Genomic DNA, 18,861 nt, shown 5'->3' on the forward strand with positions numbered 1-18,861 from the left:
AGACCTAGAAGAGAAGATCTCTGGATCAGATAGGAGCGTTTTAAGTTTTAAATTAAACTGTATTGAGATTTATTCCCCAAAAGGAACCAAGCAACTAGGAATCAGTCTGCCCAACTTCAAGGCCATCATGTTCCTACACCAGTCTGCTGTCCCAGCTTTTAGCCTTATTCTTATCCTGGAAGCTGGCTTCTTGCTTCCCCTGGGACAACAGCAGACTAAGAACAGATGTTATCTGCTAGAAATGGTCCATGTTTACCACCTCTCTGATCTGGATGCCACCCCATCAAAAGGATTTATAAATGTCCTTCCCCCACTGGAGGCCCTCAGAATGCCACTCCAGGCACAGAAGACATGCAGTAGGAAGCACAGTGCAAGCCGAGATGAGACAGTGAGGAGGCTGCAGCCCCACCATGGCTCCCAGTTACCTGGGATGGCTGTCGTCCGCATTCCACACAGCACGTTGAAGGGCTTACCAGTTAGGGTGAGCAGACATGCTGGATTTCCTGGGACAGACCTGGCACATGCCTGCTGTCCTAGCCTCGTTATTCACAGAACTCCCATTCGGTCTCAAAAGAGCTCCATTCTGGATGAGAAATTAAACAGCTATAGAAGCCTGTTGACAGTGGCAACTTCAAGGCATTCTTGAGGTGGTTTGTGACAAGGGCTAAGAAAAGGATTGGGCACGAAAAGAACTCAGATGAAGTAAGGAGAGTCAGGCCAGTGCAGGGACCGTCTGCTAGACTCTCTGCCAGGACTCTGTCCAGCCCCTGGAGAGCAAGTGCCGAGGACTGCCATCAGGACTCCCCTGGCCCCCTGGGAGGCTGCCTACCCTTCAGTAGTGCATGGTACATAGGACAGAAGGTGTTTATTCCAGTGCAGGCTTGTCATCCTCAACAAGTTCTGGACCAAAGACTTGGGTAGGTGTTAGAGAGAGATCACTACCTTAAATACTGACCCAGGTGTCCCTGGGGGCTTGCCCTTCTGAGCAGGGAGGTGAGTCACACACAAAGAGAAGAGGATGATCTCGATGTTCTAATGTACTCCCATTTTTTCTCCAATTCATTTTTGGTCCAAAAAAATATACATATACAACTCCATTACTGGCTGGCTCGTATTTCTTTTTCTCTTTAGCCCTATTTTTCCATTTTGGGGGACTAGCTCCTTTCTAAAATGCAAAATTCTTTTTAAAAAAAGATTTTATTTACTTATTCATGAGAGCTACAGAGAGAGAGAGAGAGAGAGAGAGAGAGGCAGAGACACAGGCAGAGGGAGAAGCAGGCTCCCTACTTCTGAACCCTGCGGACCATACCCTGAGCTGAAGGCAGATGCTCAACCGCTGAGCCACCAGGCGTCCCTAAAATTCAAAATCCTGAGTAAGTTCTATGGGGAAAAAAGAAATGTCCCAAATTCTGCCATAACCTTCTGACTCAGCAATAAATGAGTTGCAAGTTTATTGTCTCCCGTTCTACCCTGGAACATTTTGAAATCTGGAAACTGCGTTCTGGTCAAATCCCAAAGGCACTGCCACCTGATGCCACTAGAGGCTCATCATACTTTCCGCTCAGTCAGCTTAACCAAGGGCTGCTACAGTGATTCCCAACATGTATTTATTAGAACACTAACTGGGCTCAGAAGCATTACATGAGAAAACAAGGGTTCAGTGACCAAAGATCTTTATTGAAGTGCAGCTTTTAAAACATTATCATGTCTCTTTCCTACAGGACTTCTTAGAACTTTCAAGGTGCAAACAGGCAAGTGAATCCCTGATAAGGAAAGGGAGTACTGAGCATCTCCCTCCTCCTCAGAGAGGGTGCCCTTTTTGTCCTTGGTAGAAAATCTGGAGGGATGAGTGTTTATGGCACACTCTTTAGGAATGTTGTTCTACTGGCCTTACTAGAAATAAATCCTTACAATGTATAATATATGTAAAACACTATGTTAGTATCATGAGAGTCCGTTCTTTTTTTTATTTCAAATTCCACAATACCATGCTTCCTTTTATTACCACTGAAAAAACGGTCATGTTGAGTTATTTTACTATCTATGAATTATGTGGTACATAGAATGTGAATATTATTCTTTAGTAAACTACACCTATTTGTGAACCTAACATTGATATTGTTTTGATTTTGTGCCACTACCTACCTTTGCTGAGGGAAGTTTCAACTTTGCAAAAAATCAAAATCAAGAAATCAGGTGCTTCATAAAAGCAGCATCTTTTTTTTTAATTAGTCCAGTCTAAGCGTTCAGTGAACTTCTTTTTCCATCAAGTGAAAGCAGAAACAATTCCCCCTCTCCCTCAATACCAAACACAGGGATACAGACCTCTCTTCTTCCTCATGTTATACTCCTGCTAGATTTCAAAGCAAATTGTACTAGAACTCAGAAGAATCCTGGCAGCCCCACATCTCTGTGCTATGCATAGTATTTTCTTACATGATTTGAAGAAAGCACTACAGTTGTACATTTCGTGAGTGTCTTATCAGGATTATTCTCGACTGAAATGCACAAAAAACACAAGCCAAAAGCCACCCAGAGAAAACTAAAGCTTCAGTGCCATATCTGAATGTCCTCACAGATAGTCCCAATTCAGGCTGGTATCACCTAAGGGCACAAGTCCAGCAAACATCTGCCCTGTAATCCATTTGTTCTCCACCCCCCACTCCCCAATTGATATATTTAGGAAGACACGCTCAGGCCAAGAAGCATAAGATGAAAACATAAAATAAGTCAAAGTCTTTTCTTTATAAACTCTGATTATCATATTGATAAAACATTCCTAAAGACATTTGCTGGAGTAAAGATTCTGATCCACTCTGCATTCTCTCAATTTCCATTTTTATTACTGTAGTTGATTATACGTGCCTGTAGCCTAAAGTATCACAGTAAAAGAGGCCCTTTTAAAGCTAGTGGAAAAAAAGTCCTCTTGGTTTTTCTTAAAGCACCATCCAAATATTTTTACTATAAAATATAAGTAAAGTGAAAGAGAAAAGTTTCCAAATTACACCAGTATGCGGCTCCCTGAAAGTGCACTGCAAACTCCGTAGAATAATTTGGATTAGGTTGTGTGATTGTGCCAGGCTCCAAACAAGTGGTTATTCTGTTGTGACATCTGCCAAGCAATGCGTCCATTGTTCTCCGGAATTTAATTCATTTTAAATCACTCCATCCAGATGATAAAACATGAGATGTGCTCTACTCCAGGGGTAAAATGAAATGATTGTTTTTAGTGTGTGACCACAATTGTTAGCTGGGAAGTGATATAGCTTGCTCTCATTAGGCCCGGATTATTGTCTCCTGGAAAATAGCTAGTTCAAGAAACGTGAGTAAAATCCTGTTAAATGGAAGGATTGGCATAAATACTCTTGCCTACTCCGATGAGTCACAAAGCTGACAGGGCCATATGCCGCGCCTTCCTCAAAAATAGAGCAACCACCTTTGGGAAAGAAACCATTTCAAAACTGAAAGCAGCTTCGGATACTGACTTAGTGTAAGATATAGTTTAATCCGTGTACCAATATAGTCAACAAATTATTTCATTTATCGAGGACTACTGTGCAAATGCCTCCAAATCCAAAATATCATACCTGCCTGTTGAAGTATTGTGAAGGTTCCTAAAAGTTGTATGCGGTGGGGAACATGGAAATGTTAGTGATTAGGCATTAAAAAAACAAACAAACAAACAAAAAAACCTAAAATGAATCTCAAGAGAAAACACACATATATACACACATAAGAATTTAAGAATTTATATCTCCTGTATGCCACATATTTAATATAAACCTTGGACACAAAAGTTCAGATGAAATAAAAATCAAAGTTCTCAAAAATTGAAGGATTAACTTTCTTGCTAAATATTCTCTATTATCCCAAACATCAGTATGGTTTTTTTTAAATTTCTATGCAAAAGTATGCCTTTAAACTCCTGAAATGATAGATGATACACAAACCAGTTTTCAAATAATAAAGCCAATCATCTTGCAACTTTAAAAAATCAGGTAAAAGATAATATGACACAGTCCACACACCACACACCACACACACACACACATACACACAACACACACACATCCCAATGACAACATTTGGCCTCTCCTAAAATACGTACATGAAGACCATTAAGTGCTGCCAGGAAGGAACACCGTGTCACCCCTCCCTACAATCCAGGTAGTTCCCTTTAATCCAATAGCAAATCTGGGCATATTTGAGAGGGGTGATTCTAACAGCCACGTTGAAATCCTGTGGAGAGCCATTCATGTCTACCCACTGGTGCCCTGAAAAGATGCCAATGATTTTTCGCTCCCACTTCTGCTGCTGCCTCTTCCACATCCTCACGTAGACTCCAGAGCCGCTGGCCCCGGGCTGGGCATCACACTGCTGGTAGAGCAGGTCATAGGTCTCATCCTTGACATCACAGAAGCGGTATACCAAGTTGCCTGGTCGGTCATTGTCATAACCAGAAAAGTGGATTCGGCCCCCCTGGCAGCTGCTTGGCGGGAGGGCTCACGCCGATCTTCATGAACTTTCTCTTGTGGGGCTTTTTGAGTTCTAGGAGGGCATAGTCATAATCCATACCAATGTCATTGGCGTTGCCTTTGATCCAACCCTTGGGCACGTGGGTGCGTTTCACCCGGATCCACTGAAACTTCATCTTCTCCGGAATGGCAGAGCTGGAGCTGTTGGCCCCTCGACCACCATCTTTAAACTTGGGCTTCAGGAAGCCCACTCGCAGTTTCTGGGTTCCTTTCACGTAGGTCTTCCCATCGTGGATGCAATGGGCAGCGGTAAGGACATGCCTCTCTGCCACCAGGGTGCCCGTGCAGCCTGTGGATAACTTCACTGAGGTTGAGAAGGGGTAGTTGAGCAAGAAGTCCTTCCCAAAAATGCTGAATCTGCTGTCGTAGCCATAGATCTGCCGCTTCCTCCGAGCCTTTCCCGAAGACTCTTGCCCCCCACTGCCACCACTGAGGACATAAATGCCCACCTGCGTCTCGGTGCGGCTGCCGTTGGCATAGAGTGTCTCATAGGATAGGTACTGCTTGGCCTCTTCATAGGTGGGCAGCGGGGTGCCCTTATGACACTGGGGTCCGCATGAGGAGGACACTTCCAATTTGGCTTCGGCCCCAAAGTCTGGCTTACCTAAGTGGAGGGTGGACTGGGGCAAGACCACCGGGAGGCGATAAGCAGGCCAAGTGGGTTTCCAGTGGGCGCCAGAGGGGCTCACCTGCCCGACAGCACAGAGGAGGAGGAGGAGGAGGAGGAAGAGGAGCCCTGGAATCCCGGCCATGCTGAGCACCACTCTGTAGGAACAAAGATAAGCAGGTCAGCAGGGCAAGGGGCTGAGCACTGGCTGATGGAGGAAGCGGCCCGGCAGCGTGCCTGTCATTGTTTCTAAGTCTGTGAACCCTCCTCAGGAATCAGGGTGTGGAGAGGAATCCCGAGATAATGGTCTCACAACACAAGGCTCGACCTGGGAACTCTGCCGTGCTCAAGGTGAAATGGGGTGCTCATTCCCTTCTACGTGGAAGATGCCCCAATGATGGCCCAGCACAAGGCAGAGTGCCAGCGGTCATTAAGCCCCAGAGGAGCTGCTCCACCAGCCTGGGTTTCTGTGCAATTCTGACCCTTCTCTGTGCTTGGAGCCTTTGTCCCCTCCTACCTCCCTGGTCCACCTGCCCTTCTTTCCTTCTTTCTGCCCGTTCTCAGTATAGCGTGTACTTGGAAAATCTTCCGAGCGACTTGCTCATGTAAATGTAAATGACACAGTAAACTGAGTGACCAAGGCATCAAGGAGAGATAGATAGCTCCAGTGTCACACTTACTGGGATTCCTGTCACTTCTAAATGCTGAGTGATTCCAAGGAGGGCATTAGACTTTTGTTTGAATTTAAAACAACCCTAACTATTATAAGTTTAGTTTCAGAGTCGCCAGGCCTCTAACAAACAAGATACTTCTTCCTTTGGATTTTGTTATAGACTATTGGGATCTCTGTCAAAGACCTGAAGCTCTAACGTAGCATTGGGTAGCACATTGTGAACTTTATTACTAATTACCTTTCAGGTCTCTGTATCTGTGTTCCTGGCTCATCTGAATGCCTTGAATTTGGGCCTATGCTAGCGCTCAACAAAGATTTATTGAATGGATTTACCGAATGAGTACTTGTATTCATCGAAGAGTGAATGAAGGATTAGTGTGGCTACAAAAACCACATTTTTTCAATGAGGCATGCTGAGTGCTAGTGACAGAGATGTATGTGGATGATGTGGCGGCTCAGGAAAAAGGCATGAAATCCAGGTGTGGGGAGTCACAAAAACAGGAGATCCAGGAGAGATGATGCTAGAGGTGGGTGTTAAAGGTGAGGAGAAGTTAGATAATATAAGACAGAGTGAAAGGGGTAGTCATATGCAAGGACACAAAGACATGCAACAGTGCAAGTCATTTCGGAAATTAAACTAAGCCCAGGAAGGGTGGAAGACAAGAGGTGGTGGAGGCAGTGGGCAAAAGCCATATTATGCAAGGCTCCATACACTAAATGAAGAAATTTGGATTTTATCCTGAAATGTATGTTAAAAGAGCTGGATCAATCATGCCACAAGGAAAACAACAATGAAAAACAGATTGGGAGTACTTTCATAAACACTCAAGGGCAAGTTAGCTCTGACTGGTTGTGTATCTTCTGTTCCGGAGGAGCTGATATAGAGGGTAGGGTAATTTGTTCAGGATGGAGTGCTTCCCAAAAGGAGGACAGGGAGGGGTCAGGTCTCCAAGACTTTGGAACCTAGCAGGAGTCAGGAAGAAACCATCCATCCCCTTGTCCCCCTTCTCTTCCTCTTGAGAGTATAGACCTGTTGGCAACTTTTGGGCATTTTCTGCTTTCTTTTACATAAACTGGAAAATCACCTTGATCTGATCTAGGCCAGCTGAGCATGCCAATCCGTATTCCCAATATCCACACCCACTATTACTAAGAAGTGTGCATCCCCCTCCTCCCCCCCCCCCCGCCCACCCCCCGCCGCCCCGCCCCTGGCCTCTTTTTGCTTGACTCTCTCTGATTCCACTTCTATCAGAGAAAACAGAGATGGGATGAAACAGGCATGAGCTCCTGGAAAAGGTAATTCCTTGGGACTCCCTGATTCTTTGAGATTGTTTCTTTCCTATTTTCCCAATAGGAAGAGTCCCTAGGCCCTTCTGTGGGGAGGAGAGATATCTCGTGGTTTCTCTAAATCCTTGAAACCATGGGGTCTGTGTGCATACCCAGATTTGCATGTGCTGGGGCGGGGGGGGGGGGGGGGGCGGTGGATACCATAACAACTAAAGGCTCTAAGTAGATGAAGGAAAGGATCCTGATGCTCATAAAGCCCTCCTCCCCAGTGGGGACTTCAGGGGTGGCCTAGGTGTGGTGAGGACAACCCGTTAGGAAAGTTTAGGAGATGGCTCTGTATCTGATTATTCCTATCTCCTGGCTCAGGACTCAGTTCTTAAACATATCTAGGTCCTGGACCGCACGTCTTCTCTATGTAAGTCACTGTCTGGGTAACTAAATGCCCCCACGGCAGAATTCCTGCCAAGTGTGATGTGTATGTCTCCGACCATCTCCTCCTCCCTTAGATTACCATGGTGAATGTTGATGCCTGCTAATACCGACTAATACTGCTAATACTGTCCGGCCAAGTTTGACTTCAGCTTATCTAAGAAACAAAACACAGGATCCAGAGGTCAGAGCTGCCAAGTGTTCCTGTTCCCAAAATGTGATTCTTGGGGGAGAGAGAGAGGAGGAGGTGAGACGTTATTATGCTCTGGGTTATCATAAGCTGTAGGTAATCTTTGCAATGTGCAGGAAGAAACCAGCAGTTAGAGAATGCTCGCAGGGTCATCATCTAGGGCACGCATCTTCAATTCTCAAATTGGAAATTTATATGTGAGTTGGATCCTGGGACTGCAGAGCCCAGATTATCTACTGCAGCAGAATTCCTCCAGTGGCATTTGTCTTTATCCAAACATTGAAATAGTTCATTGGCAAGGACGTCATGGAAGAGAAGAGCAGGAAGGAGTCTAAAATATTTAACTAGGAACTCTGTCTTAATGAACTAACCTCCTCTTAGGCAAAATTAACTCTACATTTCACTTTTCCAAGTGCTCTGCCTCTACAGCAAACCTATTTTTAAAATATATTCGAAGTCCTTGAAGCATGTCTTATCTCACAGTGAGGGCTTGGTTTTTGTTTTGTTTGTTTGTTTGTTTTAAATATCAATCTTTCAAAAAATGTTTTGGAACCAGTTCCTGAGAGTTCGTGGGTCTGAAGAAATGGAGACCAGTCTTTTCGTGGGCACGAGGCTGGGCACTTAGCTAGGCTCCCTCAATGGCCACGGCCTCACTCTAGCCTCCCAATATGCAGGATTGAATTTGTTCCTCAGAGAAATGACAAACCACTGTGCCAAGAGCCTTTGGGATCATTTACAAATCACAGGATACTGGTAGATAATGCTAAAGAACCTACCGCAGATCATTAGGATATTACTATTCTCCATGGAATATCAATATTCTGGATAAAATATCATCTAATTAATAGTCAACATCCGTTCAATAGTATTACTAATTCAGAGTCCTTACAACTTAAATTCTGATCATTTAGCCAGTGAAGGAGAAGAGAAGTCAGCCAACTGTAAGGACTGCTAAACCAATAGGGTAAAGATCTAAGTCTTTAGAAATAAACTTTTTTGGATACCTCAAAAACACAAACTTCTATTAGTCTGAAACATTGCCTACAAGTTCCCTATATTATTGCTTAAACCGAACACATTAACTTGTGATAAGATCTTGTCCTGGGGTTCTCTATCTTGAATAGATTTTCTTTGTAACTCAGAAAGCTATAAAATTGCCTTTAAAAATACTTTCATTCAGATTTAGAAATTAGTACAGACCAATGCAGGTCAAGTTATTCCAAACTGATAAAGCTTTTTTATTGTTATTTTTAAAGTTTTCCTGAAGTATAGTGATAGTTTTAGGTGTGCGATTACAATGGTTTTTTCCTGATTGTAAATTGGGAGATCAAGTCATCTGTTCTCAGGCTCCCAAATGGGTTTAAGCTGCCATCTGTGTTAAGGTTACGCACTTCAGAAACTGCTCACCCTTTTACCAAATATGTGTTCAGGGTAGTTTAGAAACTATTCTGAATGGCAAGCCTGAACTGGATGATCTCTTTAGCTTTTTAGTGCTGGTCTTTTCAGGCCCAGGATTCCCTAATATTATCATTTTCCAGGGTCACAAAAGTCCAGTGCAAGCGGTAGGCTGTATACAAACGGAGTCTGCACCATCCTTTAGTGTCTGGGAGCCCGCACTCACAGAATTGAGAAGGCCAGGACCAGAGGGGAAAAGGAAAATGTATCTTGCTAATCTCTTGCCGATCTAGGAGACAAGATTTCCCTCATCAAGCCAACAAAAGCCTCCAGCAGAGGGCGGCTTTCAAGAATGGAGAAGAAGGATGGTTGGGTGTGCCGGCTCTCAGAAAAGTGCCAGGGGGGAAATCTCACCCGCCAAGGCCCTTTCCTGGGGCATTCACACCCTACCCTGACCCCTTTCCTATTAATACACACCAATGATAACTGTGATGCTTTAAAATTAGGTTGGTGGCTTTGCATGCATTTCTCAACTCACCTGGTAATAACATCCCAGGAGACAATTATTGTTTTATAAACTCTAAGCAAGCCTGTACTGTGCCCATTTAAGCTTATTTAATTTATTTATTTAGAATACTTTATTTATTTGACAGAGAAAGCAAGAGACCGAACGAGCAGGGGGAGCCACCCAGGCGCCCCATTTAAGTTTATTTAAACAAACACTCTAGGATGGAAACAGATAGAATAACATTTATAATCTCACTATCGCAAAAGGTAACTAATAAATTCCATTAACTTGAAATTCTTTCTTGCCTTCACAAATGAATCACCGTACTCTTATAGAACTGTCTGAAATAGGTACTCCTTCAAAAAAAAAAAAAAAAAAAAACGCAAAACCGAGAATGAAGACTTCCAAATCTTATCTTCCAAATCTTATCCTTGCTCTATCTAAATCCAGATGGAGAAAATTCAGGCCTCCAACATTTCATTTCTAAGACTAAGTAAGCCTTTACTGGATAAAGATTCCTCACGTACATAATCCTTTCTCAAAGTTCTCAACTATTCTCATGTATCACTTCACCTGACTGATAAAGCAGAATGAAAAATTAAGGTTTTATTAATGCAAAAACTATTTCTTTCCCAAATCCATGTATCTGACTCACAAGAGTTACACATTCTGTGCCCCATCACTCAATAGGAGCCACTGTCCTGCTGTCCATTCGTCTAAAAATATTTATATTTTATGAGGATGCTGCTACTTCACAAATCCACTGATAATCTAATGATGAAGGGACATTATCAGAAACAAACAAACCAGCACCATCCGCTTGGAGACTGGTCACTGAAAGAAACTGCTCCGCACCTTCCTCTTCAAAGCGGCAATGACACAGGTCTCCTCAAGAGGGCAAGTGTTTGGGAGAACGACTTAACTCCTATAGCAAACAAGTGCTGGGAGGAAAAAAAAAAATCTAATCCTTAGGACATACATTCTCTATTGTCCAACAGATGAATTCCTGTGACCACTATAAACAGTCATGTCGAAACAAACAGTGGGAAAGTCTGTAGAGATAAAAGTTTTGGACACCATCTGGAAGGATAACAAAGGGTTTTCCATGGACTCTGTGGCCAGGAATACTGACCAGTGAAACCACGCTAATTCCTAAAGCAAATACCTAAAAGCGAACAAAGCTCTGTGAGCCCTCTGCAGCCAGGCTTGTCCTCATTTTCCTGAGTCAAAGAACTGTTAAAGGAAAACAGACCTAATCACATAATGGTTTAAGAATTACAGCCCCTACAGGAAAGAAATGCAGCGCGTTTACAAGCCCAGCCACCCTGCACACAGTCTTGTGGTCAAAAGAAGTTTAACTTCTCCTCTATCAGCTTTTAGGCAAAACGCACTACCCTAGTGAGCTTGGGGCAGACCTGGTGGCAGAACAAGAACAGTGTATAGAACTGTCAGTGGTGAGCCCAGGAGGAAGGAGATCCCCGGAGCCAGTGGGTTACGCACGAATCACGCCCGGTGGACTGAATCCTCGGGGATCCATGAGAAGAAATATGTGGGAGAACCTGAGACTATTAAACCCTGCAGGCTGCGGCCAGTCACATTCTCAGACCCACTAATGGGCACCGTGGCACTTATCCTAGACAGAAAAACACACCCGTATTCACCATCTACCTGAATAAGCTGCCAGTGTCACAAAAATGAGATCCATATTAGTTACCTGGGAAGAACGCTTCCTTTCCAGTTCACTACAGGAGAGTATGACAGGTCATCTCCTGACTGTTTAGGTGGGAAAAACACAGGTGAAACCATTTCTTCAAACGCAGAAGGTGTGCACGTGATCAAACTTTCACAAGTAAACACAGTGGCTTTTATAGCATTTCTCCTAAATTGCTTCTCCCCACTCCACCTCCAATTCGCTCCTGTCAAGGCTTCTCGAGACAGAGACACGTCCTAAGGCCTATTTTAACTGTTCCTGTGCATGGAGAGGAGCCCGAGGCAAGTGCAGTAAATACCCTCATATTAATCGGCATTAGGCTGTGGCCACAGCGGACCTCAAACTATCACGTCAAGTCTTTCCTGCGTGGCCACCAGAAGGTAACTCTGGCGTTGGCCTCTCTGCCCCTGAGGTGCACGCGGGGAGCCCTCAAGTCCAGTTTCGGGAGCGGAGAGAAGCGAGCCCCCCGCCGCCGCTCCCGAGCCACCTGGAGCTCCCCACCAGCAGGGGTGCTGCTTGCTCAAGTCCCGTGGGCTCGCCCCAGGGCAGAAGCACACACAGGATCCCTGCAGCCGCTTTTCTGCTTTTTTTCCTGAGGCGTCGGAAAGCAACCCTAACTTGTATTCTGGAGGGGAGCGGTGGTTTTCCTTTGCTGAAATAATTCTCCCTCCTCTTCTAAGACAATTCTTAGACCTTTCGAACTTTTATTTACAAGTTAACTCGTGACGCGCGTCCGCGGGCCGAGGAAGGAACATCTGCTTCCAACACCGGTGAGTCCGCCGACGCCCGCAGGGCAGCACGGCCCGTCCGTGGGCGCGCCCGCTCCCAACCGGCCTGGGCTGCGCTTCCCCGGCTGCGACGCGTCCGCAATCACGTGGCCGGAGTTTTAGTAAAGCTTCACGCTGGGATCGCGCTGGAGCACCCCGGAGCAGGACCCCGGAGCAGGGGGGCGGCGGCGGGGGCTGTGCGCGCCCCGAGCCCGCTCCCCTCCGCCCGCGCGGCGTCCGCGCCGGCACCTCCAGCCCGTCTGCAGCACCCGCCGCCCGTGACGCCGCGGGAACGCAAGCGCCCCGCAGCCCCCGGCCCCGCAGCCCCGCAGCCCCCGGCCCCGCAGCCCCGCAGCCCCCGCCCCGCAGCCCCCGCCCCGCAGCCCCCGCCCGCAGCCCCGCAGCCCCCCGCCCCGCAGTCCCCGGCCCCCCGCCGCGCCCCCTGCCGCGCGCGCCCGCCCGCCCTTTGTCCCGCCGCTGCCGCGCGCCCCGCGCCCCGCGCTCCCCCGCCGCGCCCGCACTCACCGCGCCGAGCAGCCCGCCGGGGCCGCGGCTCGCTGCGCCGCTCAGACAGGTGTGGGCGCCGGGAGGGCGCGCGCGGCTCCCATGCCTGCCCCGCGGCGCGACCGAGTGCGAGCGAGCGGCGCCGGCAGCGGGCGGGTCCGCCCCCCGCGCCTCCCGAGGCCCGCCCGCCCCGCCCTCCGGCCTCGGGGAAGCCGCGCGCCCGCCCCCGCCCCCGCGCCCGCGCCCGCCCCCGCACCGGCCCGCGCGCCCGCCCCCCCCCCCCCCCCGGGTGCCGCCGCCTTGCGGTCGCCGCGCCGGCTCCCTCCCGCCCGCCCGGGTCCCGCCGAGGGCCCGCCCGGCGCCGCGCGCACCCCCGGGGCTCGGCCGCAGCCTCCCGAGCCAGCTTCGGGCCTCCGCCGCCCGCGCTCCGCCGCCTGCTCGCCGGGGCCGCGCGCTCCCGGGGGTCGCCCCCCCCCCACCCCCGCCTGCAGCCGGGGACGACGCGGGCTGTACCTGGGGCGTGGGCAGCCCCTCGGCACATTGGAAGAGTCGCGAAGACTGTGCTTCTGGGCTTTCAGGGCATGAGCGAGGCCCCCCCCGGCCTCAGGTGCCTCCGAGGGACGCAGAGCTGCGCTGGGCGCGCGGGGAGCGCGGGGGCGGCGGGGCCCGGGAGCGCGGGGGGCGGCGGGGCCCGGGAGCGCGGGGGGCGGCGGGGGGCGGCGGGGCCCGGGAGCGCGGGAGGGCGGCGGGGACGGCGGGGGGCGGCGGGGCCCGGGAGCGCGGGAGGGCGGCGGGGGGCGGCGGGGCCCCGAGCGCACCGCCCCAGCCTTCCGGGGCGCACCAGCCGGTGGAGCCGCCTCCGCCAGCCCGCGCTGCCCGCCGCGACCGCGCCATTGAAGGATCCAGGGCCAGAGCTTTGCTCCCCTCTCCCCAGCGCCTCGGTATTTGGAGGAAGGACGCTTACTCGGTCCCCCGTGAGCCAGCTTTACGCGTGACCCGTCGCGGTGGAGAAGTTGCAGGTGACCCCCGCGTTACAGATCAGGAACCGCAGTTCGGAGGATTGATGACCTGCCCCCGGTGCACCGAGGCCACATTTTCGGCCTGGCCCCTTAGCTGCCCTCTCCCTCCGCCAAGCCCGCTCTCAGAAAGGGAGGGAGGGAGGGAGGGTCTGCTATACTCTTTCACACCAAGGGGCTAATGATACAACTAATGTGTCGGTGTTCGTAAGCAGCTTTACATAGGAAAGCCCCCACATGGGCTACGGTGTGGTGGTTCTCAAACGGGAGAGGAATGGACACTCTCCACTATCTTAAGGCCAAGTCCTCAAACCTCCCCAGTATTAGCTTAGTTTCTTTCATAAGTTACTTACTGTATATAAACATTAAATCAGATAGAAATTTATGTTACAGCTTATGAACGATTCTGGAATAAAGCCAAAGCAAATTTATAGATTATATATAAAAATCCCCTCCCAAAACAGTGACATTAAATTAGTGATGTTTACTACTCGACTATACCAGCATCACGTAGTACTGACTGCCCAGATAGGGCTACATTTGGGTTCCGTGTGGCTTTACCCCTCTCATGGTGTGTCCAGTGCACGGTACCGACACAGTTTTCTCATATCTTTCCTCTGTTCCAGCAACCTGACCTTTGCTCACACCCTTTGTCATTATAATATCTGGCTTTCACTTGACTCTAATATATTTAGAGGTTAATGCTGTGGTATTCCTTTTTTTTCTTTTAAGATTTTTTTTAATTTATTTGAGAGAGAGAGAGCAGGGCAAGTAAGAACAGAACATGATGGGGGAGGGGCAGAGAGCGAGGGAGAAGCAGGCTCCCCACTGAGCGGGGAGCCCAATGCAGGGCTGCATCTCAGAACCCTGGAATCATGACTTGGGCCGCAGGCAGATGCTTAACCAACTGAGCCCACCAGGTGCCCCTGTGCTATTCCTTTCTTAATAGCATAACCGATAAACTTGTAACTCTTGACGCCAAGGCACAGCTCACATAGACACTGAAATCACAAGGCAGTTCTTGGTATTAGATGGTTATTCCAATGACCCAGAATGTGTTTGTATTCATTTTACATGAAAACTATGAAAAAAGTTAATTATGGATTTCTAGGGTCCCTAGCTCCCAATCAGACAGCTTTAAAAGCCAAATTCCTTACTTAATAGAGGAGCTGGAGTTGTAATTGGAAGGAGAGGAAGATGGGAGAGGCTTCTCAACCACGCTTGAGTTTCATTAGTTTTACTCCAATGCAACAAATATTTATTGAGCACCTATTACATGCAAACCAAGGTGATAGGCACCAAATTAGAGATGGCCACAGGAAGACACTATAGCAACATAATTAAGAGTGCACCAGAGGCATTCAACCATGTAAGTACTATTCTGGGCTCGGTCACTTATTAGCTGTGTAGCTTTTGGCTTAACCTTTCTGTGCCTCAGTTTCCTTCTCTATAAAATGGAGACTACCTTATAGGGTTGTTTTGAGATTTAGAATGAATTAATACACATAAAATGCTTAGCACACTGCCTGACATATAGTAAGCCTTTAACAAATGTTAGCTCCTGTTACATCTGTTATATGAAAAGAACATGCCTTAGCTCTGCTTTGGACTGACTCTTTCAGCAGGACCCCAACCCACATTAACATTCATTGCTCCATTAACAAACATTGACAGTTTAAAAAATTACATTGTAACAATTAGGGGAGATAGGATGGTAGAAAATAAAATGATTCCCATCATTCAGAGAGAGAAAGTGAGGCACAAAAGGACCCAGGAGCACATCTCTTCCCTATCACCACTCCCACAACTAGTCTCAGGTCTAATGCTCCCTCCCCAAAGAAGCTGTAACTACCAATGATCCCTGGGAACTCAGGGCTTGAACGAGCACCACCCACTCCTGATGAGAGGTTACCTCACAGCTCTTAGGTTATCCTGGCCATTGCCACAAGAACACAAGCAACAGATCTTTAGAGGACTTTGACCTCCAAGAGGAATGTCCTGTGCAAGTAGCAAATGTCCTCCTGCTGTGCTTAGATATTTTCTTTATGTATTTGCCCTACCCTCCAGCCCCCAAAACAAAAACAAAACCAGAAAAACCAAAACTCTCATTGCTTCTTAACTCAGTTCAAATCTATGATCATAATTCTCAGATACTTCTCATATGCATAGCAATTCAATTGTTAGAAAATACATTCAGGGCAAGGCCTCCACATTTCCTAAGTGCACACTCTGTATAAGGTAACTATGAGAGGGAGAGCAGATCTCCCTCACCTCAAGGAATGTGTGCTATGGATATAAATAAAAAAAGAAATCAAATACAGGAGCAAGTGAGATATAGACTGAATCAGGCTCCAGCTAGAAAACATCGAAGAGGGAATCATTCATTCCCACTCTGGCTTTCAAGAAGTGATGGAGGTGGGGATCCCTGGGTGGCGCAGTGGTTTGGCGCCTGCCTTTGGCCCAGGGCGCGATCTTGGAGACCCGGGATCGAATCCCACATCAAGCTCCCTATATGGAGCCTGCTTCTCCCTCTGCCTATGTCTTTGCCTCTCTCTCTCTCTCTCTCTCTCTCTCTGTATGTGACTATCATGAATAAATAAATAAAATCTTAAAAAAAAAAAAAAGAAGTGATGGAGGTGGAGCTTAACAGATGAAGATCTGATCAAGGCTTTAACAAACTTAATCTCGTTGAGTTCCTCTACTGTATATATGAGCAAATCAGGGTGTGAACAAAGGGAGCAGAACTGGCACTGGATTGTAGTAATTATAACTAGTGTTTGTTGAATGCATACTATGTGCCAGGTAGTGTGAAATACACTTTATTGTACACAAACAAAAAAATAGAGATGAGGATTATCCCCATTTTGCAGGTGAGAAGACTGAGGTCCAGAGTGGTTGAGTAAGATACCCAGTGTTACACTACTGAGTAACGTGGCTGTGACTTCTGCCCAGTCTGTCCCACTCTTTCATCATCTTTTTCATTCATCTTTTTAAAGTCTTTTTAAAGGAGTTCTAATTATAATTCTTGCTGTTAAAAAATCAAAGTCACGTAAACCTTTAGGGATAAACTTTGGGATATTCAAAATAACATGTTTGGAAAACAGAACCACATTTCTAATTGCCAGCATTATGCTTTGTTCTTGGTAGAAGTGTCTTTTTTTTTTTTTCCCTTATTCTTTCTTTTACATCCCAATTATAAACCATGGCCATATTGACTTCTGTGGTAGTAAATTGATCTCAAAAAAGTCAAGTTCTTCTGCAAGAGAATCAAGCTTCTTTGTGGCAGTAGGTAAGTTATTTTCCAACAATGCCTGAGCTTCCTCAAATCATATTCAGGCCTTTCATTAGCCCCCAATCACAGACATACTTTATCCGTAGGTGGAACTGAAGCTTTGCAATACAGGGTATCTGCTAGTAAGAATCTGGTCTCCAGTGAACTAACTGGTGGACTCTTTTTCTCATTATGTTGTGTTGCTTCCCTGACTTGCCTTTTCTCGAGCTTACAATAAGGAGGTTGAATCAGCTGCTGATGTCGCTCCAGCTCTAAACATTGTTTCAGTGGATTCTATCTTCCTTTTGTTCCAAATCTGCCATCACTAAGTAATGTCCTGTTAAATGGCTTTAGAGTATCAGGCAAGATGGGGCTGAAAGATGGTTGGAAGCTTAGAGTAGCAGGTAGGTGAGAGACCCAACACCAACTCTAAATCAAAACTGCTAAATGCAGTTTTTCATGAATCTAAGATCCATATGCAGTCTCAACAATTTAAGTCTGTTCGAAAGTTATCAATGAGGATTATTTCTAAGAGGATATATTTATATACTTAAAAATAATTCCCATATGGTTTCTCTGGCCATAATGTGGCTTCTTCTGTGGTAGATAATATGGACCTAGAAGTTTACTCAGTTAAGGAGGTCTTGCCAGCTCCGTGTAGTGAGAGATGAAATGAGAGACAACAGAGGAGAGATGGTGGGGTGTAGGGATGGCATTCTAAACCCGTCTATGTGACCTTGGGTAAATCACTTCACTTGCCAGCCTTATTTCTCATTTGTAAGAAGAGAGCCTAGATCACCTGCTCTTACAGCCTTTGAGTCTATGACCCTGGAATCCTTGCAGGAGGATAATCTATGTGTTTTGCTATCTGTCGGGCACCCCTATCATGGGATCCTGGCATAGCAAAACATATGGAACCCTGGAATCAGACTTACTTGGATCCAATTTCAAATTCATTTAGTCTCTGGGTGGCCATGGACAAATAGGTGACTTTTAATGACTCATTTTTTTTCATCTGTGTGGGCTACTTTAGGGCTATTGTAAGGATTCAATCAGTACAAAGCTCATGGCATGGGCTCGGCACAAAATAAATTGAACTTACCTGGTATTAACGGTATTATAATTACTACTACCACTGTTGTGCATGCTTAATAAGTGTTTTAAAATATGTTGAATGAATGAATGAATCAATCAATCAGTCAAACTGGTGTAGCATTGATGCTAAAAAGTTTAATTCAGGCTTTCTAAGAAGAAATTATCAGGATTCCTGTTCAACCACTCTCAAGTCTTTCTTTTATAACTCTGGTCTGTAGCAACAAAGAGTTTCTTAGAATTGAATTTAGGAAAAATTATAGATTCAAATGGGAGCCAAGGTTGTAATTTTTTTGTCTCCTCTTCCATGCTCCCCTGTGGTACCATCAGTTATTTATTCTGCAAACATCTATTGAGCCACTGATATTACCAGGTCTGCATGTTTGTCAGGGTTTTTGAGGGCAAAACCAGATTTTTTCTTATATTGGTGGATTTAAAATCTTACATGGTAAAAAATAGAACCACAACAAACTCCTATAATTAACCTTAGTCTTTTGACAAGCTAGCAAAAAGAACAACCAAAAAACCCCAATCTTTATAGCATTTAATAAAACAACTGTATTTACATCACACTTAAACTTTTTAAAAATTCCTCTTTTGTTAAGTTTAGATTACTCATTTTTAGAGTAATGTTTAGAAGTGTTTAGAAATATAAGCACAGTCTGAATATAAATGTGAAGGTACAATATGTAAAAGGTTAATATGGAAAGTAGCTGTAAATTGTTGCATCAGTACACATGGTGCCCTTAAAAAAATTGCCGCACAGCAAAGAAAAGCTCTACTCTAATCCTACTTAAAAGAATATAGCAATTTAAAATTATCAGGAAGAAAAACAGGCTTTGGCACTAGCAATTTCCTGTAAACTGTGGGCACTAT

The 18,861-nt window shown here is 46.3% G+C and overlaps 1 protein-coding gene and 1 long non-coding RNA gene across 2 annotated transcripts; one reads left to right on the forward strand and one right to left on the reverse strand.

The window, feature by feature from the left end:
* Window positions 1-1,656: 1,656 nt before the first annotated feature.
* Window positions 1,657-13,244, reverse strand: PRSS23 (serine protease 23). The gene is given in 3 exon segments (XM_038568365.1): window positions 1,657-4,479; window positions 4,481-5,300; window positions 13,120-13,244. Coding segments are annotated over 2 exon segments (1,140 nt in total). The 5' UTR covers window positions 5,288-5,300; window positions 13,120-13,244; the 3' UTR covers window positions 1,657-4,146.
* LOC119864958 lies at window positions 13,036-14,096 on the forward strand. Its single transcript, XR_005375534.1, has 2 exons — window positions 13,036-13,213; window positions 13,541-14,096. It is a non-coding gene; the product is annotated as an uncharacterized LOC119864958 (long non-coding RNA).
* Window positions 14,097-18,861: the final 4,765 nt, after the last annotated feature.

This window comes from Canis lupus, chromosome 21, assembly GCF_011100685.1.
Source record: "Canis lupus familiaris isolate Mischka breed German Shepherd chromosome 21, alternate assembly UU_Cfam_GSD_1.0, whole genome shotgun sequence".
Taxonomy (NCBI): domain Eukaryota; kingdom Metazoa; phylum Chordata; class Mammalia; order Carnivora; family Canidae; genus Canis; species Canis lupus.